The sequence below is a fragment of the Aspergillus heteromorphus genome (genome assembly GCF_003184545.1).
Source record: "Aspergillus heteromorphus CBS 117.55 chromosome Unknown BO70scaffold_7, whole genome shotgun sequence".
Classification (NCBI taxonomy): domain Eukaryota; kingdom Fungi; phylum Ascomycota; class Eurotiomycetes; order Eurotiales; family Aspergillaceae; genus Aspergillus; species Aspergillus heteromorphus.
The window spans coordinates 474,936-491,905 of NW_020290412.1; the positions used below are offsets into that span (position 1 = coordinate 474,936).

General features: G+C 34.3%; 4 protein-coding genes across 4 annotated transcripts; 1 reads left to right on the forward strand and 3 right to left on the reverse strand.

Annotated features, from left to right (window-relative positions):
* The first annotated feature begins 40 nt into the window (after positions 1-40).
* BO70DRAFT_386085 (putative aldo-keto reductase (YakC)) lies at positions 41-1,657 on the forward strand. Its single transcript, XM_025545793.1, has 6 exons — positions 41-449; positions 509-587; positions 645-785; positions 835-948; positions 1,013-1,207; positions 1,284-1,657. Exons 1-6 carry the CDS (start codon positions 291-293, stop codon positions 1,577-1,579), a joined length of 984 nt encoding a protein of 327 aa, XP_025401018.1. The 5' UTR covers positions 41-290; the 3' UTR covers positions 1,580-1,657.
* A 1,153-nt stretch (positions 1,658-2,810) lies between these two features.
* BO70DRAFT_394801 (intradiol ring-cleavage dioxygenase) lies at positions 2,811-4,268 on the reverse strand (the record flags this gene model as incomplete). The annotated part of the gene is made up of 8 exons (XM_025546491.1): positions 2,811-2,845; positions 2,901-2,946; positions 3,026-3,105; positions 3,158-3,374; positions 3,431-3,526; positions 3,606-3,731; positions 3,787-4,166; positions 4,223-4,268. 8 exons carry the CDS (start codon positions 4,266-4,268, stop codon positions 2,811-2,813), a joined length of 1,026 nt encoding a protein of 341 aa, XP_025401019.1.
* A 277-nt stretch (positions 4,269-4,545) lies between these two features.
* BO70DRAFT_360500 (aromatic alcohol reductase) lies at positions 4,546-5,765 on the reverse strand. Its single transcript, XM_025542792.1, has 2 exons — positions 5,570-5,765; positions 4,546-5,502 (listed from the first exon to the last, which is right to left on the reverse strand). The coding sequence occupies exons 1-2, from the start codon at positions 5,639-5,641 to the stop codon at positions 4,564-4,566; spliced, it is 1,011 nt and encodes a 336-aa protein (XP_025401020.1). The 5' UTR covers positions 5,642-5,765; the 3' UTR covers positions 4,546-4,563.
* A 1,107-nt stretch (positions 5,766-6,872) lies between these two features.
* BO70DRAFT_333244 (tyrosinase family protein) lies at positions 6,873-8,178 on the reverse strand (the record flags this gene model as incomplete). Its single annotated transcript, XM_025540968.1, has 3 exons — positions 6,873-7,683; positions 7,738-7,909; positions 7,970-8,178. 3 exons carry the CDS (start codon positions 8,176-8,178, stop codon positions 6,880-6,882), a joined length of 1,185 nt encoding a protein of 394 aa, XP_025401021.1. The 3' UTR covers positions 6,873-6,879.
* Positions 8,179-16,970: the final 8,792 nt, after the last annotated feature.

The following is a 16,970-nucleotide window of genomic DNA, read 5'->3' on the forward strand; positions in this document are numbered from 1 at the left end:
AGACGAGACTCTACTCCGTACAGGGTGTCAGCAGGGTGCAGGCAATTGGGTTCTGTTACCCAGTACAACGTTTTTTCATGCAGGCGACTTGGCCCACACTTGAACTCCATCAGAATGGAGCCAATTCCACTGTGAAGGAGACAATTCGTATGATCAGTCTCTCGCAGTGTCCTTGAGTTCCAATGAAGGACATATAAATACCTGCCCATCACCCGCCAGAATACTGTTTTTGCTCTCCGACTTTACTCCAAATCAATTCTCCTTCCAGTGCAACACACAATCCTGCCACTATGGTCAAGACTCTCTCCTTCGGAAAGCTCCAAGTCCCCTCTCCTGGCTTCGGTGCCATGGGTCTTAGTCACGGCTTGGGCACAAATCTCTCCCTTGAAGAAGCTGAACCGGTGCTTTTGAAAGCAATTGAACTGGGATGCACCTTCTGGGATACTGCTGTGGGCTCTCATCAACTCTCTACAGCATTGAACACCAGGTCTGACTGAAGACTCCTTAGATCGTGTACCGAGCCGGCGTGAATGAGAAGCTACTGGGAGACTTCATCCGCAAACACGACGTCCGCGACAAGATCTTCCGTGTGTAACCATGTCAACATGGTCAAAATTCACAGATACTGACAACTGTGTTGATAGTTGCCTCAAAATGCGGACTCAACGTCTTTGGAGACGGCTCTGTTACCAACTCCGCTTCCCACATCAAGGAATACATCGACGGCAGCATTGAAAGACTGGGCTTTACTCCTGATCTATACTATCTACATCGAATTGATCCTAGTTCGTAAGCCACAGTTACAGTTTCTCCTCACCTACTGACCGGCAATAGACACTCCTCTCGAAGAGTCCATTCCAGCTCTGGATGAAATTCGCAGGGCAGGAAAGACAAAGTACATTGGCCTCTCTGAGTGTTCGGCTGCAACTCTCCGCAAGGCTAGCTCACGTGGGCATCTCCTATTCCTCCCCTCATCTGCACTAAGCGGCTCCTAACCTCAACGAATGAATAGTTGCCAAGATCGACGCTGTTCAAGCAGAGTACTCGGCCTTCGAGACCCTACACGAGACCGACGGTCTAATTGCCACCGCCAAGGAGCTGGGCGTGACCTATGTCGCTTACAGCCCTCTTGGCCATGGCTGGTTGGTCGACAACTTCGACTTTAACAGCCCTGACGACTTTGCGCCGGATGATTTCCGTCGGAAAGGTAAGTAGCTATCGTCCTCATCCGGCACCTTCATCACAGCGCCAGCAGGGGTTAATGATGTCGAATCGATCACTAGTTCCGAAATTCCAAGGCGAAAACTTCTTCAAGAACAAGGCAATTGTGGAGGAGGTCAAGAGGATCGCCACACGGAAGGGTTGCACAATCAGCCAGATCGCACTTGCTTGGGTTGCTGCGCAAGGCATGATTGCGATCCCCGGGACAACAAAAGTACATCGCTTAGAGGAGAACTGGGCCTCCCGGGACGTTGACCTGACGGAGGAGGAAAAGCAAGAGATGCGGCGAATTATCGATGCTGCAAAGCCGCATGGGACCAGATATGCACCTGCGCAGCAAGCTTTGGTTGGACATTAGTGGTTAGCTCTTCTGCGTAAAGTGTCCCTTCTGGGAGCAGTTTCCGCAATTGGATTCTACCGTAGAGAGATATGAAGCACATGGTTCTCATTATTGTCACAGTTCCATACCAACCTCATAGCATATTTGATACTGGTATTGCTAATAGAATCAGCACCCTTGCTTGCTTCACAAGCGCTGGCCAGTGCACCTGTATCTGCCAAGTACTAATCTCGGGGACATGCAGATTGATCCCTCGCTCTTGTAAGCTGCCAATGACCCGTCTTTTATCATTAGCAAAGACCACAAGCTCGATGCATCCGGTATCTGCCCCACGTGCACGGGAGAAAAGTCAGTTTTAGTTTTGTCTCTAGTTGGGATCTGCACTGACCGCGGGAATATAGCGTCTCATTCCATTCCCAAGAGCCTGTCGGGTGGACTGTAGCCAAAGGTTACTAGGGGACTAGACGATCATGGTCGACTAGAAGACGTGTAGGGCAAAGATATAATACTAAGCTATATGATATTAGGCTATATAGATCGAAGGCACGCGGGTTAAAGCCATGCAGATTAAAGTTACACGGATTAAAGTTATCTAGATTACAGTTATCTAGATTACAGTTACACAGATTAAAGTCATCTACATTAAAGCTGTATAGATCAAAGCCACACAGGTTAAAGACTCTAGACTAACTCTAAGCTTCTAATACATATCAATACCAAATCCAGATTCTACAGCAGACTCCGCGTCTATTATCTTTATTACAGACCAATTCCCATATATAATTCCCATCTATATTCAACCGGCACCGGTAATAGTAAAGAGTCAGGACTACTATGATCTAATATCTATAGAATATGGAGAATTAGAAATATCTAGATCCTACAGCAAATCTTCCGGTCACCTCTCTCAATGACGGTAACCCTAAGATCATATAGATGCTCACAGAGCAGATAGATATCTTTCATTCCTAGATTTCTGGTAAGTGGGGTACATTTATACCCTCTTCACTTCCTTGTTTTTCTATCTCTATGGTGAAACCCGTTACCCTGCTGTCTATTCTGATATTCTAGGATCTTCTCATTTTTGTCACTGTTTGCGTCTAGATCCATCTCTACAAACAGAGCTGGATCTAGGCTGTTCTTTTCAACCCTATCATGAAATGTGGTGCTCCGGCCCTGATCCACCTGCCCTACATACTATGAACCGTTCTGCTTTGTACAACCACCAAACCGAATGAAAATTTTCCTTCTAAGCAGCGGAAGGCACGGCACTGATTTTAGGATCTGTTCATGTATGTCAGCTTCAGCCCAGATACTAACAGAAGTAGGACGGATATACTTGGGTTCTTCGTGCTGCCGTCGTGGATTGCCGTCGTATCGACGCCCTATTCAGGTGTCAGTATTTCCGCCGGGGGGGGGGGGGGGCAAAGGAAAAGAAAAGCCCTTGCAGTGATTTTTACATACGAAGGTAATGTATCCCAGCACTCCATTCTTATAGTCTTTCCCGTCGAGAGGCTCGGTATCTAGAATGGTCATGGCCCCCGCTACGGCGACGTCAGCGTACATGTCAGGCGCGCAGGATGGGAGTATCCTTACTCTCCGACTCGGTCACGTAGACACCATCCAGGTTGACCGGCTTCCGAGTAGTCTGAGTATGGTTGGCATACGGCTGCACCGACATCACCTCTGCCGATACATCCTCCGGGAAGAAGATCTGGCCTGTGCTGACTGTTTTCCCTCCCGCAATGGTGCCGTTGCTCGCTAGGGTCCAGTTGGTGTGGGCTTGCAAGTGAACGTGCACAGCACGATCGGTCTTCAAGGTCAGCATTTGATGAAGAGTAGTATATTGCGGGGGGGGGTGGTCCGTACGTAAAAGCCCGGGTAGACTGTGTTGAATTTGCTCACTCCATTCCGATCGGTCGGCCACATCCCGCGGAGCCAAGTGGTGTTGTCTGTTGCGAGAAACTTTTTTCATTCGATCCTGTCAGCTCTCTGGTGGCGCGGCTCGGTTATACTTCTACTATGGCAAGAGGAGGGTCCTTACTGAGGTATCCCCCTGCCCACTGGACGCCTGGAGCTTTTTGCCGGTTCGCTCGAGATATTGTTCCGGGAACGTCACATCAGGATTAAGGCCCGTGAAGGAGCTGTATTTGCCTTTCCAGTTGCAGTGCTGTCATCTATTAGGAAACGCATGCTTTCCGCTCAAAGGGAAAGGGGAGGAATACCCAGATATCAATCAACACATTCGTTAACGGCTCGCAGGTATGGATGTCGATGAGACCGATGTCCAGCTCAAAGGGCACCCCGGGCTGGTCCTCGGTGATGTTCTGGCGCAGCACCTCACTGCGCGGGTAGATGTAGGGCCCGGGACTAGTCTCCGGGGTCAGGATGCAGGTGTCGTTCTTCAGGAAGTCGTAGGACGGCACACTCGCCTCTGCCGTGTGGTTGGTGCCCCCGTAGGTGACTTGCCCCGGGGCCAGTAGCTGGCGCCGCATCGCGTGGCGTTTGCGCTTCATCAGCCCTACCGAGTTGGCGCATTTTTTGGCTACCGCGCTTCGGCGAGATAAATGGACGGGGTCGGGCTGGGGGTGAGGGCCTGGATGGGCTGTTGGGGTCAGTGCCGGGCTCGGGTGAAGATTTTAACAGCAGCATCTTGCGAACCGTGTATGAGAGCGCTGAGGAGCGCGGTCAGCAGGAGAAATTTCATGGTGGAAGTACAAATATTGTCCGGCGAGTGAGTCCTAGTAGTGTTGGTCCGGTGCACTTGGAGAAGCGGCAGGCCGGTTCTTAAGCCATGCGTGCAATCCGCCCCGAACCATGGGTCTGCACAGCACCTCCCGGGCCCGTCGGAGGTGGGAACCAACCACCCCCGGGCCAAGTCGATGATGCACTCACTCTACGTGGAATGGCGGCCTACGATGATACCCTCTCTGGCCCCCCTCCGGGACCCGGGCTACAAAAAGCTCGATGATGATTCGTACTATGAGAGGAGCCCTGGTGGCTCAGTGATAGGCATATCCGCTTTCAATCAGCGCCTTGGCGCGTCTCGTACCCTCATCGAGATCCTCCCGGGGCAGGCCCAGGAGGTCATTCGCCAGGCCATGTTTTGCCCCAAAGTCCCCATCGCCATTGGGATAGAACTGCCGGGAATACAGCATCTGCACGTAGCCCATCTTATCACCGCTCTGGAGGCGCTCCCGACCCCGAGCATACCGCTCGTGACTGGGTTCGTCGCGGAACGTCCAGTCCTCGTCCCGATCCCCCGTGACTCGTTTCCAGCTCTCGAAGATGTCCCGCTGGCTAATCAGGAAGCTGGCCGTATACAGCGGTTTGTTCTTCCAGCTACTCACGGTCGGGCTCGTGTCGTTCGCGTCCTCGGGCAGTTCCTTCAAACTGACCAGGCCCGCGATCGCACGGCCACACTGCTCCCAGGTACTGATATTGATCTTGGTGTTTCCGCCATCCATGAAGGTGAGCCTTTTCTTCTGCGTGTCCAACCCGAAGCACTCCTCCCCCCTGGCCATGCTGAACTCGTACCAAAACCCGCACACAAGCGTGATCCACGAACACACCTGGGTGTCCTCGATCTCCTTGACCAGCTTGCGAATCACATCGCCCCTGAGTGTCTCTCTCGCGAGCGCGTCGTTCGTGAAGTCCGACCCGTACCCGTTGGGCATGACATAGGGGACGCCGGCTTTGGCGGCCGCGCGAAACAGCTTGGACTGGGTGTCGGGCGGCGCGGTGACGGCCATGGTAATGACGAGGAACTGCTGGCCTCGCAGGGCTGCGACGAGGGAGGATTCGTCGTTGTAGTCAACATACACGGGGGTCACCCCTGCTGGCAGCTTGTTCTTGCTGTCCGGTCGGGTCAGCGCGGTCACCGTGTGCTTGCCGGTTTTGACCAGCTCGGAGGCAATGTGCTGCCCTATGGACCCTCCGGCCTGGGAAACGGTCAGTGGGAGATGTTCCAGAACGAAATTGGCCTCTCTGCGTTTGGACTGAGCCTACCCCGACGACTGCGATGCGCTCAATGCGGTTGATGAAACCGGAGGGCTGGTCTTTGGCATATGGGGAGGGCATAGCGCTGGTGATATATATCTAACACAATAGATAAGATTCAACAGGAAACGTGCTGGTGCGGGTGACGGTAGAGCACAGGATCCGACAGGTCGCATCCGGGAGTGCCGTGGTCAGCGCATACAAGCAGCAGGAGTATAGGCAGTAGGGACTCCGTGGTATGTACGGGGTACGGCAAGCTATAGCCGCCATCGGGTAAAAATGATTTTCAATTTCAAAAGCTTATTATTCTGCCGGCAGAATCACTGTATATATTAGACTATTTAAATAGTTTATTATATTAGAAAGATATTTAATATAAGATTAAAGATACTAATAACTAAATTTTCTAGAATTATATAAAAATAGTATAAATATAAAGATTAATACTTGAAAGATATATAAAATAAATTATACATATAAATCAAATATTTATTCAGTTATTATGTTATCTAGTATATATATACAGCCAGGCTAGTTGGTATATCATGATTAAAATATCAAGTTTCTTCTGACCGCTCGTGAGAGGCATTATTCCCATTCTTGACAGTTCCTGCCTGCCTGGATTACTGGTGCTCAAGAAGCGTTTGTGTCAAACAACTGACCAAGTAGCGGCCACCGAAGAGACCTTCAAGATCCGGATTCAAAATTGATTTATGAGTCCTTTCGTCATGATCTTGAAAAAAAGTGCGACAGAATTCATAGCCACCTATGGAAAGAAGAAGTGGGGAGGACTTAAGATCTCTCTCAGAGATAGTACTACCTCAGGCGTTAGGTAGTGCAGAAGTAATAGATTACGCGATAGACGTCGAGAGTCGTGACTGGCCAATTAGAAGCCTTCTATTTCCTCCTGGCTGGCTGGCTGGCGATTGACACGGGCGGTTATTTTGACGGATGTACTTGCGATTCTGGTTTGCCCGCCGGGTCTCAGATCGAAAGGTCAATGTAACCTCGGAAAACGAATACTGGCTCCCTATGGAGGATTGGTTACCGAGAGCCGATGATCGAATGATGCCAACTTGACGAGGGTTCAAGAGGGACTCGAGTGGCATGGGGATCAAAAGCTTAATTCAGCCAAGAATGATCCTCCAAAATGAAGTGCGTCATGACTCTCCAAGGTCCAAGAAATAGTTTCTATAATGAGGTTGAATAGATTGATGATATCCCTGGATTACGGCCATGGTATGAGTAAAATTTTAGAACCGAAGGTATTTAATTAACAATAAGAAACATATTGTAACACTGATATAAGGTACAACTGGCTATTCGTAGTAGTAGCAGAAAGGTCCGGCTAGGGGATTCATTAATGTCGCAAATTCGCGAGGCGTGGAGATGAACCCAAAGTCAAGCATTTCGTCTAATGTCATGTTCGCCGAGGGGGGCATATCGGCTCGGGTGTGGGTACCCCAGATGGCATTCCGCCGCTTGGCCGGATCGAGGCCCTGCCAAATTGTCCAGATGCGATCAATCTGCGCGTGATGAATCCAGAACATCGGCTCCGCAGGGCTGGTGTCGATATCTGCTAGGACGCCTCCAACCGTGAGGTGGCCTCCTCCATGCACCCCGAATGAGCGAGGCGCATCAGGGTCTGTAAATCGCTTGTCTGCCTGCATAACGCCTTGAAACCAGTCGATTGTCTCGTATGAGAGGATCAGTTCAGTGGAGTTGCGGAATGCTACCGACGTCCCTGACACAGTCGGGTTCACATCCCGTTGCAAGCAGCGCGGATTGTATTCCAATTTGTAGTCGACTGGCTGCTCGCCAGGTGCATTGATGGGACCCATGTTCACAGTAAGGTTGGCGAAGGGGCCCGCAGATACGCAGCCACCCCCCGTCCCGGCCGGGATGGTCATGTTCTGACTTGCCCAGAAGATAGTCGTCCGGTTCCAGGCCTCTCCGTTGGACCCCATACTGTAGGCATCCCCGTTGAAGAGGACTGAGTCCTGGGGCTTTTCGGCATCATATCCCCACTCCCAGTATGGGAGGGTGCTGGAGTAGTTGCATTCCTCCCTGAGCGCCTTTTCAAATGTATAGATAAAGTAACGGTGCCAGGCGAGGAAGTCGGCCTTATTATGTTAGAACTGTTATGTAGCCACGTCGGATTGGGGCGCATGCTTTACATTAACATGAATATACTCAGTCAGGTTGATGTGGGTTGCCACAAACTCATCATATCGAGTTTGGACGCCTGGGAAGGTTTTCTTCGCCTCTGCAGAGATATTGGTAGGCCGGTTCTGCAAGCATTGAACGGCATCGGTGAACTCTTTTCGCGAGTCCAGCGATAGGTCACGCCTGGGGGAAGGTAATAGTTAACAGAGCATCTCCTCAATGTAAAGTCCGTAGAAGACATACCATTCTCTGCGCACCTGGGCGGTTTCGAAGCGGCATGTACTGGTGTTCAGGTTACGCGACTCCTGCTTGATATTCCCAAGCGCCTGATCCGCCAGTGTCTTCAGGGCGGCCCCGCTGTCGATATCGGCCTGGGGGAACTCGGTGGATTGGTTGTATGCAGCCAATGCGCCGGGCCAAGCCAAACACGCTAATATCAACCAACGGATCATGGCTGCTGGCTATTGCTGTCAGAGACGTGTCTCATGTTAACTCCAAGTTGTTCCGGATGATCAGTGAAATATAGGGGCGAGGGGCTAAGGGTGAGGCCATTGGCTGGGGGGAACCCCAACGCGGCCAACCATTGCTCCTGGATCGAGATCCTGAATTCGGGGTCGGCGGAGGGGGATGTGAGACAAGTTGGAGCGAACCATGGGCGGGAGCGCTCGCGGTTACCGGCTGCGGCGATCAACGGGCGGGTGTTGCTCCCACTTCCACTCCGGGGGGTGGGGGGGAAACCAGCAGGACTTCGGTTCAGTAGTGTTCACGGCTGACGAGGGGCCACTGCTTTCATCATCGTGAGAGCAGACCCACCGAAGTTGGGAATGCCGATGACGATGACGATGACAATGGAGAGGAGAAGAGGAAGAAGAGAAGAGGGAGAGAGGAGTAGTAGATAGTAGTTAGTAGTTAGTTATCCCCCTTGGATAGTGACTAATCAACCCCCCCTCCCCTAACTAGTTATCCCTTGTTACTAGAGACCTTCTGCAATGGTCATTTATTATTAATATTTCAATTTAAAATCGGGTATAGCGGCCCGCCCCTAGTAATCAGATATAAAGTTATTTAAAAAATATTTACTTTACTGTAAGGGATGATATCCGCGGGATGCATCCTTACAAGGGTGACACCTCCTCCCGGGTGTACCTGAGTATATATATGGGATTCTAGGGGTCCGCAGGTAACTGCGGGTAATGTTAGTCTTTTGGCTCAGTGGCAACAACTCCCCTAGATTGATGTCTTACAATTTATTATATTTTAATATACAGCTAACACGCCTGCTATATTTTATTTATTTTAATAGATTTAATAAACAGAAATTTATATCTGAAGCCCAGAGTTATAAAATAGTCTCTTTTTTTAAATAGAGCTGCTTAGATAAAAAGTAGATCTTTATAAAAAAAATCTATAAAGAACTTTTATAGAATCTTTTATAAGAGCTATAATATTATAATATAGATTTAATATATTCTATTTATTCTGTTTATCTATTCTATCTATTTAATCTATTTAATCTATTTAATCTATTTAATCTATTTAATCTATTTAATCTATTTAATCTATTTAATCTATTTAATCTATTTAATCTATTTAATCCATTTAATCTATTTAATCTATTTAATCTATTTAATCTATTTAATCTATTTAATCTATTTAATCTGTTTAATCTGCTCTAGTCTTTATTCTAATAATCTAATTATTTTTTCTAATTATTTTATATATAATTTATAATTTATTTCTAATTTTATTAATAGCTCTTTAAGCTATATTTTATTTATAAATCTAAAAATAATCTGATTTAAAAGAAATAATAAAATAAAAATAATATATTTATTCTTAGTATTTTATTTAGTAGTTAATATATAATTTTTTTAATATTTTATAATATAATTAAAATATATAGCTAAAATAGAGTAGTAATTATATATTTTTATATATATTTTTTATTATAAGAATAATAATTTTATAAAAAGCTTAATTTTATTAATATAACTAAAATTTTCTTATTATTTTTAATAAATAATAATAAAAAAAATACTAATTTCTTTTTTAATTATATTTTTTTAATTTAAAAAGCTTCTTTTTATATATTTTTAGATAATAATAAAGATAATTAAATTAATAATTATTTAATCTAAATATATTGTAAGGATAGTAATCCTTATAATCCTTGTGATATAATATATCACAAGAAATACTTATACTGTGAAGATAGTCTCTTATAAAGTGATTATATTAGTATAATATATAACTTGCAGAATTCTTATAAATAGATATATTTATAAAAAAAATTAGATAGAAGACTAGTAATAATATTTTAAATAATATAAATATTATCTTAATTTTATAATAGATATATTTTCTTTATATTATTTTATATATATCTTTTATAATCTTATTACTTAAAATCTGTAAAATAATCTGTTAAAACTATATTTATATAAAATATTAGATATTATATCTGCAAGAATTTTTCTGATTTTTTAAAGATTAATCATGAAATTATTATAAAGAAAATAATTAAAATAAATATAATTTTACTATTTTTTAAGAATTTTTATAAATAATTAAATATATTTTAATAAATTATAGAATTAGAGCAGAGACTTGAAATTTTTATAAATAATAAAAAAACTTATAAATCTCTGAGTAATTCTAATATTCTATTTATAAAATTAAAAAAGACTAATATATATATATATTCTTTATAGAATAATAAATATTATAATATTTATAATTATATTATTTTTTAATTATTTATTATTTAGTAAGAATTTATCACGAAGATTAATAACTAAGATAAAAACTAGTAAGTATAAATTATAATAATCTATTTAAATTATATACTTAATAATTTATAAAAAAATAAAATTATAAAGCTTTTTTAAAAAAATAATTAAATAAATCTTTATAAATTTCTTAAGATACAGCTAGATAATTTAAAAAATTATAAATAAAAAATATAATTATAAATTCTAAAAATAATCTTTTACAAGAAAAAAAAAAACTTTGTATATTTATAATATTAAAAAAAATAAAAATAAAGCTAAATTATAAAATATAAAAATTAAATATTATATAATTATATTTATTTTTTAAATTATTTTTATAAAATATAAAATAAAAAATCTATAAGTAGTCAGATTTCTCTATTATTAAACAGAATCTGATTATATTACTTATAAAATTAAGATTAAATATTAACTAGTAAAATAAAAAGACTAGTTATATATAAGAAAAAAAATTATTATTATTTATAAATTAAATAAAATAATTTAATAATCAGAACTATTATAAAAGATTTTTATAAAGAAATATTTTATAATTAAATATATTAAAAATATTTATTTTACAAGATTCTGTATTAATATCTGTAAAAATAATAAAATATTTTAATTATAATAAATAAAATTATATAATAAAGAATTATTATTAATATAAAAATAAAAATCCTGAGAAATAATTTATAATTTAAATAAATTATAAAAAGCTAGTAAATATATTTTTTATAATATATTTTATTCTAAGATTATAAAAATAATCACTCGCGCAGAATAAGATTAATTTATTTAAAAAAATTAATATCTTAATTAATATAGATATAGAAGCAAATCTAATATTTATAATATTAATAAAAATTATAGAATAATTAATAATACCCGCGAAGATTTTTATAAGATTATTAAATAATAATAATATTTAATTAGAAGAGATTATAATTGTGATAGAATAACCCAGCTATCGGGATAAAGATCATCGGGATGATATATTATAGTGGTTGTGAGAGTCATAAGATTATTAATAGTGGTTCTATATTTCTCTGATATTTATAAGATATTAATCTCTCTATAAGAAGCTACTAATTCTTCAAGAATCAGTCTATTTTGTAAATATAGACTATCTTTATTATTATTAAACAAATATATAATATTTTATAATTAATTTCTTATCTAGTTAATAAACTTTCTATTTTAATAAGTAGATTTTATTATATTCTGATTCTTCTTTTTTTGACTATCTAAGAAAGATATTATCTATTAAAAATAATAAAGAAATAAAAGTACTTAGTAATTAAATTAATCTAGAATTCTTATTAAATATTATTCTTATTATTAAAGAGATTCAACAGCTAGAAGATTATATTTATTAATTAAAATAAGCTATTAACTTACAGCGAAGAATAGCTTATCTTTAAAGAAATAGCTCTTTAAATAAAATCTTTTTAAGATATTATTAATCCTCCCCTAAATCAGAAAAAAAAAAGAAAAAAATTAAATTTAAAAATATCTCTTACTTTATTCTAAACTTCAATCTTTAAAAATATTAAGAATAGATTATTAATTTAAAATATATATTTAAAGATATATTCAAGAAATATTTATTAAAAAAATATAAGATTCTTGCTGCTATTAACTATATAGATCTAGTATATAAATAAAGATAATATTATTTTATAAATAATAAGAATTCAGAAAAGAGATAATTTCTTAAGAAATTATAATTTTAATTTAAAGATTAGACTCTTATATTAATTTGAAATACTGTTATTTTTTAATTAAATATTATAACTTAATTTAAACAGGCTTATTAGTAATACAGCCAGAATCTGCAAGAGTTTTATATTTATTTTAATATCTTAAAGTAATACTTTCCTCGCCAAGCAGAAAAAAAAAAAATCTTATCTTACTTTACTAAACTATTATCAGATCTAAATTATTATATTTAAGAGTATATTCTCTATCTATCAGAGAAGTGAAATAAAATAATAACTATTACTACTTACTATTATAAACTATAAGAAAATAAAGAAAAATATAAGTAAAATAATAATTAATTTAGTAATTATAAGCCACACAAGCGCTTTTAAGAAATTACTAATAAAATTATTAAAAAAGATATCCCAAATTACAGAAAAAATCCTATTAGAAAGAATAGTAATTAATTATAATATTTTATATATAAAAGTATTTAATATCTTGCGAATTAATATTCTATTAAAAATAAAAAAATTTAATTTATTAAAATCTATTAATTTTTATTAAATTCAGAGAAAAAAATAGAGAAGTTAGAATAAATTCTATAATTTTAACTTCTTTATCTATAGTAAAGATTATATATTATTTTTATATTTCTATCTATATTTAAAACAGTCTTAAAACCTTTGCGGACCTGAATAGCTGCGCCGAAGTAAATATTATTAATTATTAGTTTATTAAAGTCTATAATCTTTAATATATTCTAATTACTGCGCCAAAGATTAAAGTTATTAATTAAATTATTATTTCTATCTATAATATATAAAAAGTCTCTATTATCACTATTAATTCGCGAGAAGATATCTATATTTTTAAATAATATTATATAAGAATTAATTAGGATTCTTAATTAAAAGACAGCTCTGTACTACTTTTAATAACTATATTTTATAATTTATATATTATTTTATCAGCATAAAATCGCCAGTAATAATTTAGTATATTATCTATTTTACTACTTTCTATTACTTAATTTATTAAAGTAATTTAAAACTTAGTAAAAATATATATTATTATTAAACTCTTCAAAGATATCTAGCTATCAGAAAAAGAATCTCGCAATTTATTAATAAATTCTAAGATAATTTCTGTTAAACTTAAGTAGTTTTAAGATATATTCTCTATAAATTTCTTCTAATAACTACTCTCTTATAACCCTGCGAATTATACTATTAATATTAAATCTAATAAAATACTCTCTTATAATTTAATATATCTCTTATTTAAAGCTAAACTTAAGATTCTATAAGAATATATTAAAAAAAATCTAAAACTAGATTAAATTTAATCTTTAAAAAGCTCTGCTGGAGCCCCTATTCTTTTTATATCTAAGAAAAATAATAATTTATATCTTTATATAGACTATAGAGATCTTAATAAGATTTTTATTAAAAATTATTATTTCTTATCTTTTATTTTAAAGATTCTTAACAAGATTTCGGGAAGTATCTACTTTTTAAAAATTAATATTAAGAATATATACTATTAAATCTATATTAAGAAAAATAATAAATAAAAGACAGTATTTTATATCTAATACAGCTATTTTAAATATATAATTATATTATTTAGATTAATTAATACTTCAGCAACTTTTTAAAATTATATATATACTATATTTCAAGAACTTCTCAATAACTTTTATATAATATATCTGAATAATATTCTCATCTTTTTATTAAATAAAAAATCTTATATAAAATATATTTATTAAATTTTAAAGAGACTTTAAGAAGTACAGCTCTATATAAAGTTATTAAAATATTTATTTTATTAATCTTAAGTTAAATTTTTAAAATATATTATCAACTCTGACAGAGTATCTATAGATTCTTAATAAATAAACAATATTATTTTATAATTAATTCTTAAAAGTTATTATAATATCCAGATCTTTCTTGAATTCTGTAACTTTTACTAATAATTTATTTAAGACTATTCTTATATTATCTTGTCTCTTACTTCTTTACTTTATAAAATAATTAATAAATAGAAGTCAGAGAAGATTTATCTAATTTTAATTAAATAAACTGCTTTCCGCCGCCTGATTATTATCTTTTAATAAGTATTTTTATTAATATATTTTAATTCTACAAAACCCTGCTGTTTAGAAACTAATATATTAAAAAAAAAGATAAATAATATTCTATTTTAATCTAATATCAAGAATATATTTTATCTAGTTATATTCTAATCTTATAAATTCTCCGGCGCTGAGCTAAATTATAATACTCCAGATTAAGAGCTATTTATTATTATTTACTTTTTTAAATAATAATAATAATATTTAGAAAATACTCTTTAAATAATTAAGATTCTATTAGACTATTCAAACTTATAATTTTTTATATATTAAACCCAGATTAACAGAAGATAAGCTTAATAATTTATAAGTCTAATTTTTTATAATTTTATTATTAAATATAGAACAGAGAAATCAAATCTAGCAGATAAATTCTTTAGAATATCTTCTGAATCTTAAGCAGAATCTACTTCTCAAGAAAAACTATTAATTCTAATTCAAGCGCGATTTATAGATATATTATTTCTAATAATAAAAAATCTTATCAAAGAAAAAATCTAGTTTAAATCTTAAAATACACAGGATTATTCTGAATTTAATATCTATATTATATTAAGCTTAAAAAATCCTAATAATTAAGCTAGTATAAAGACAGCTGACTGGACTGCTTAAGAGAACTTATCTTAAGAAAGATTTATTTTCTAATTTATAATATTATAAGTATATACCGCAGAAGTTTTATACTTAGATATATATAATTCCAAACTTCAAGAAATAATCTTATATTTACAGAATAATAATCTAGAGATATAATAGCAAAAAACTATTATTTAATAAAAGTAATCAGATTAAAAGTATTAAATTATTAAAATAATTAATTATATCTATTTTAAAAATTAATACTATATTCTCTCTTCTGAGATACTATATCAGATACTTATTAAGCTATATTATAATAATCTATTAATAAAATATTTTAAAAAGACTTAAATAGAAGCACTGCTACGCAGAAAGTTCTACTAAAATAAATTATAATATAATATAGTCAAATATATTTAAATTTATTTAATATATCAAGAAACTACTGCTCCAAAGTATTAATTATATAATAATTTTAAATTATTACTAATTTTATTATATCTCTTTATTAAATTAATAATAGATTTTATTACAGAGCTGCCTTCTATTATTTAATATAGAAAAATTATTAATACTATTCTAGTTATTATTAATTAATTCTTAAAATACTATCTTTTCTTTATTATTCTGTCTATAATAACTGCTCTAAATCTTGCTAAATTATTTTATAAATAGATTAAATTAATCTTCAGACTCTTAAATAAGATTATATCTAATTAAGAATTAATTTTTATTAGTAAATTCTGATTAAATTTAGTCTATAATAATTATATAATCTTAAGACTTTTAACTGTGTTTCATCCTCAAATCAATAGCTAAACAAAATAGATAAATTAAATATTTAAATATTATCTCTAATATTACTCCAGCCAGTATAATACTAATTAGCTATTAATTCTTTTAAATACTTAATTTATCTACAATAACACAGATAATACAATCACAGGTCAATTATCTTATAATATTCTTTATAATTTTTCGCCGGATTTTTATATTAGAATTAAGATTAATTCTTAACAGCGAGAAGTCTCAGTAATACAGAATAAAATTAAGAAACTTAGAGAAATAAGAAAACAGCTACAAAAAATATAGCAAATAGCTATAAAAAAACAAAAAAAATATTATAATAAGCGCAGAAAGCTATTTTACTTTAAAAAAAAAAATCTAATTAAGCTATTAACTTAGAACTTACAACTCAAAGAATTAAGAAAGCTGATTTTAAAATTTATAAATCTTTTTCAGATTCTTAAATATATTAAATCTCAGATATATTAATTATATTTATCTGAGAAATATAGACAAATCTATAATATATTCTATATCTTCTTATTAAAATTATAGAATACTGAAAAAGATTATAAAAAACTGCTTCTAATATCTAAGCTAGACAACAAAGATAAATAGAAAGTTAAAAAAATTAAAGATTATTAATATTATAACAGTCAGAATTACTATCTAATTAAATAAAAAGAATAATTAAGTAAATATAATTAATAAATTTTTAGTAAAAATATAGAAAATACACCCGAAGCTATAAAATAATACTAAAAATACTATAAAAAATATTATATATTAAAAAAATAAAAGATAATCACTAATAAATCTCTTTATATTCTTAAGAAATAAACTATAGAAATATTAATCTCTTAATATTTCTTATTAATTATATTATTATAAATTAAATATATTAATAAATATAAAATTATTCTACTATAAGATAGCAGAAGATACTTAAATATATTTAGTTATATTTATTATCTATTTATAAGATAAATAATAATAATAATCAGACTCTTTTATTATAATTTAGAAATATTTATAAAAAAAGTAGACTTCAGAAGAAGAATACAGAAATCTATAATTAATTTAATAATATTATTCTTATTATCCAAAGTTAATTTATTATTATTAATATCCGGATATTAAATATATATTATAACTCTTACTAAATTAAGAAAGTTCTATAGAGTAGAAATCTAATCTATATATTCTAAATTATCGGATAGTAAATATAATAGTATTCTTATTTTATAAATATAATAATTCT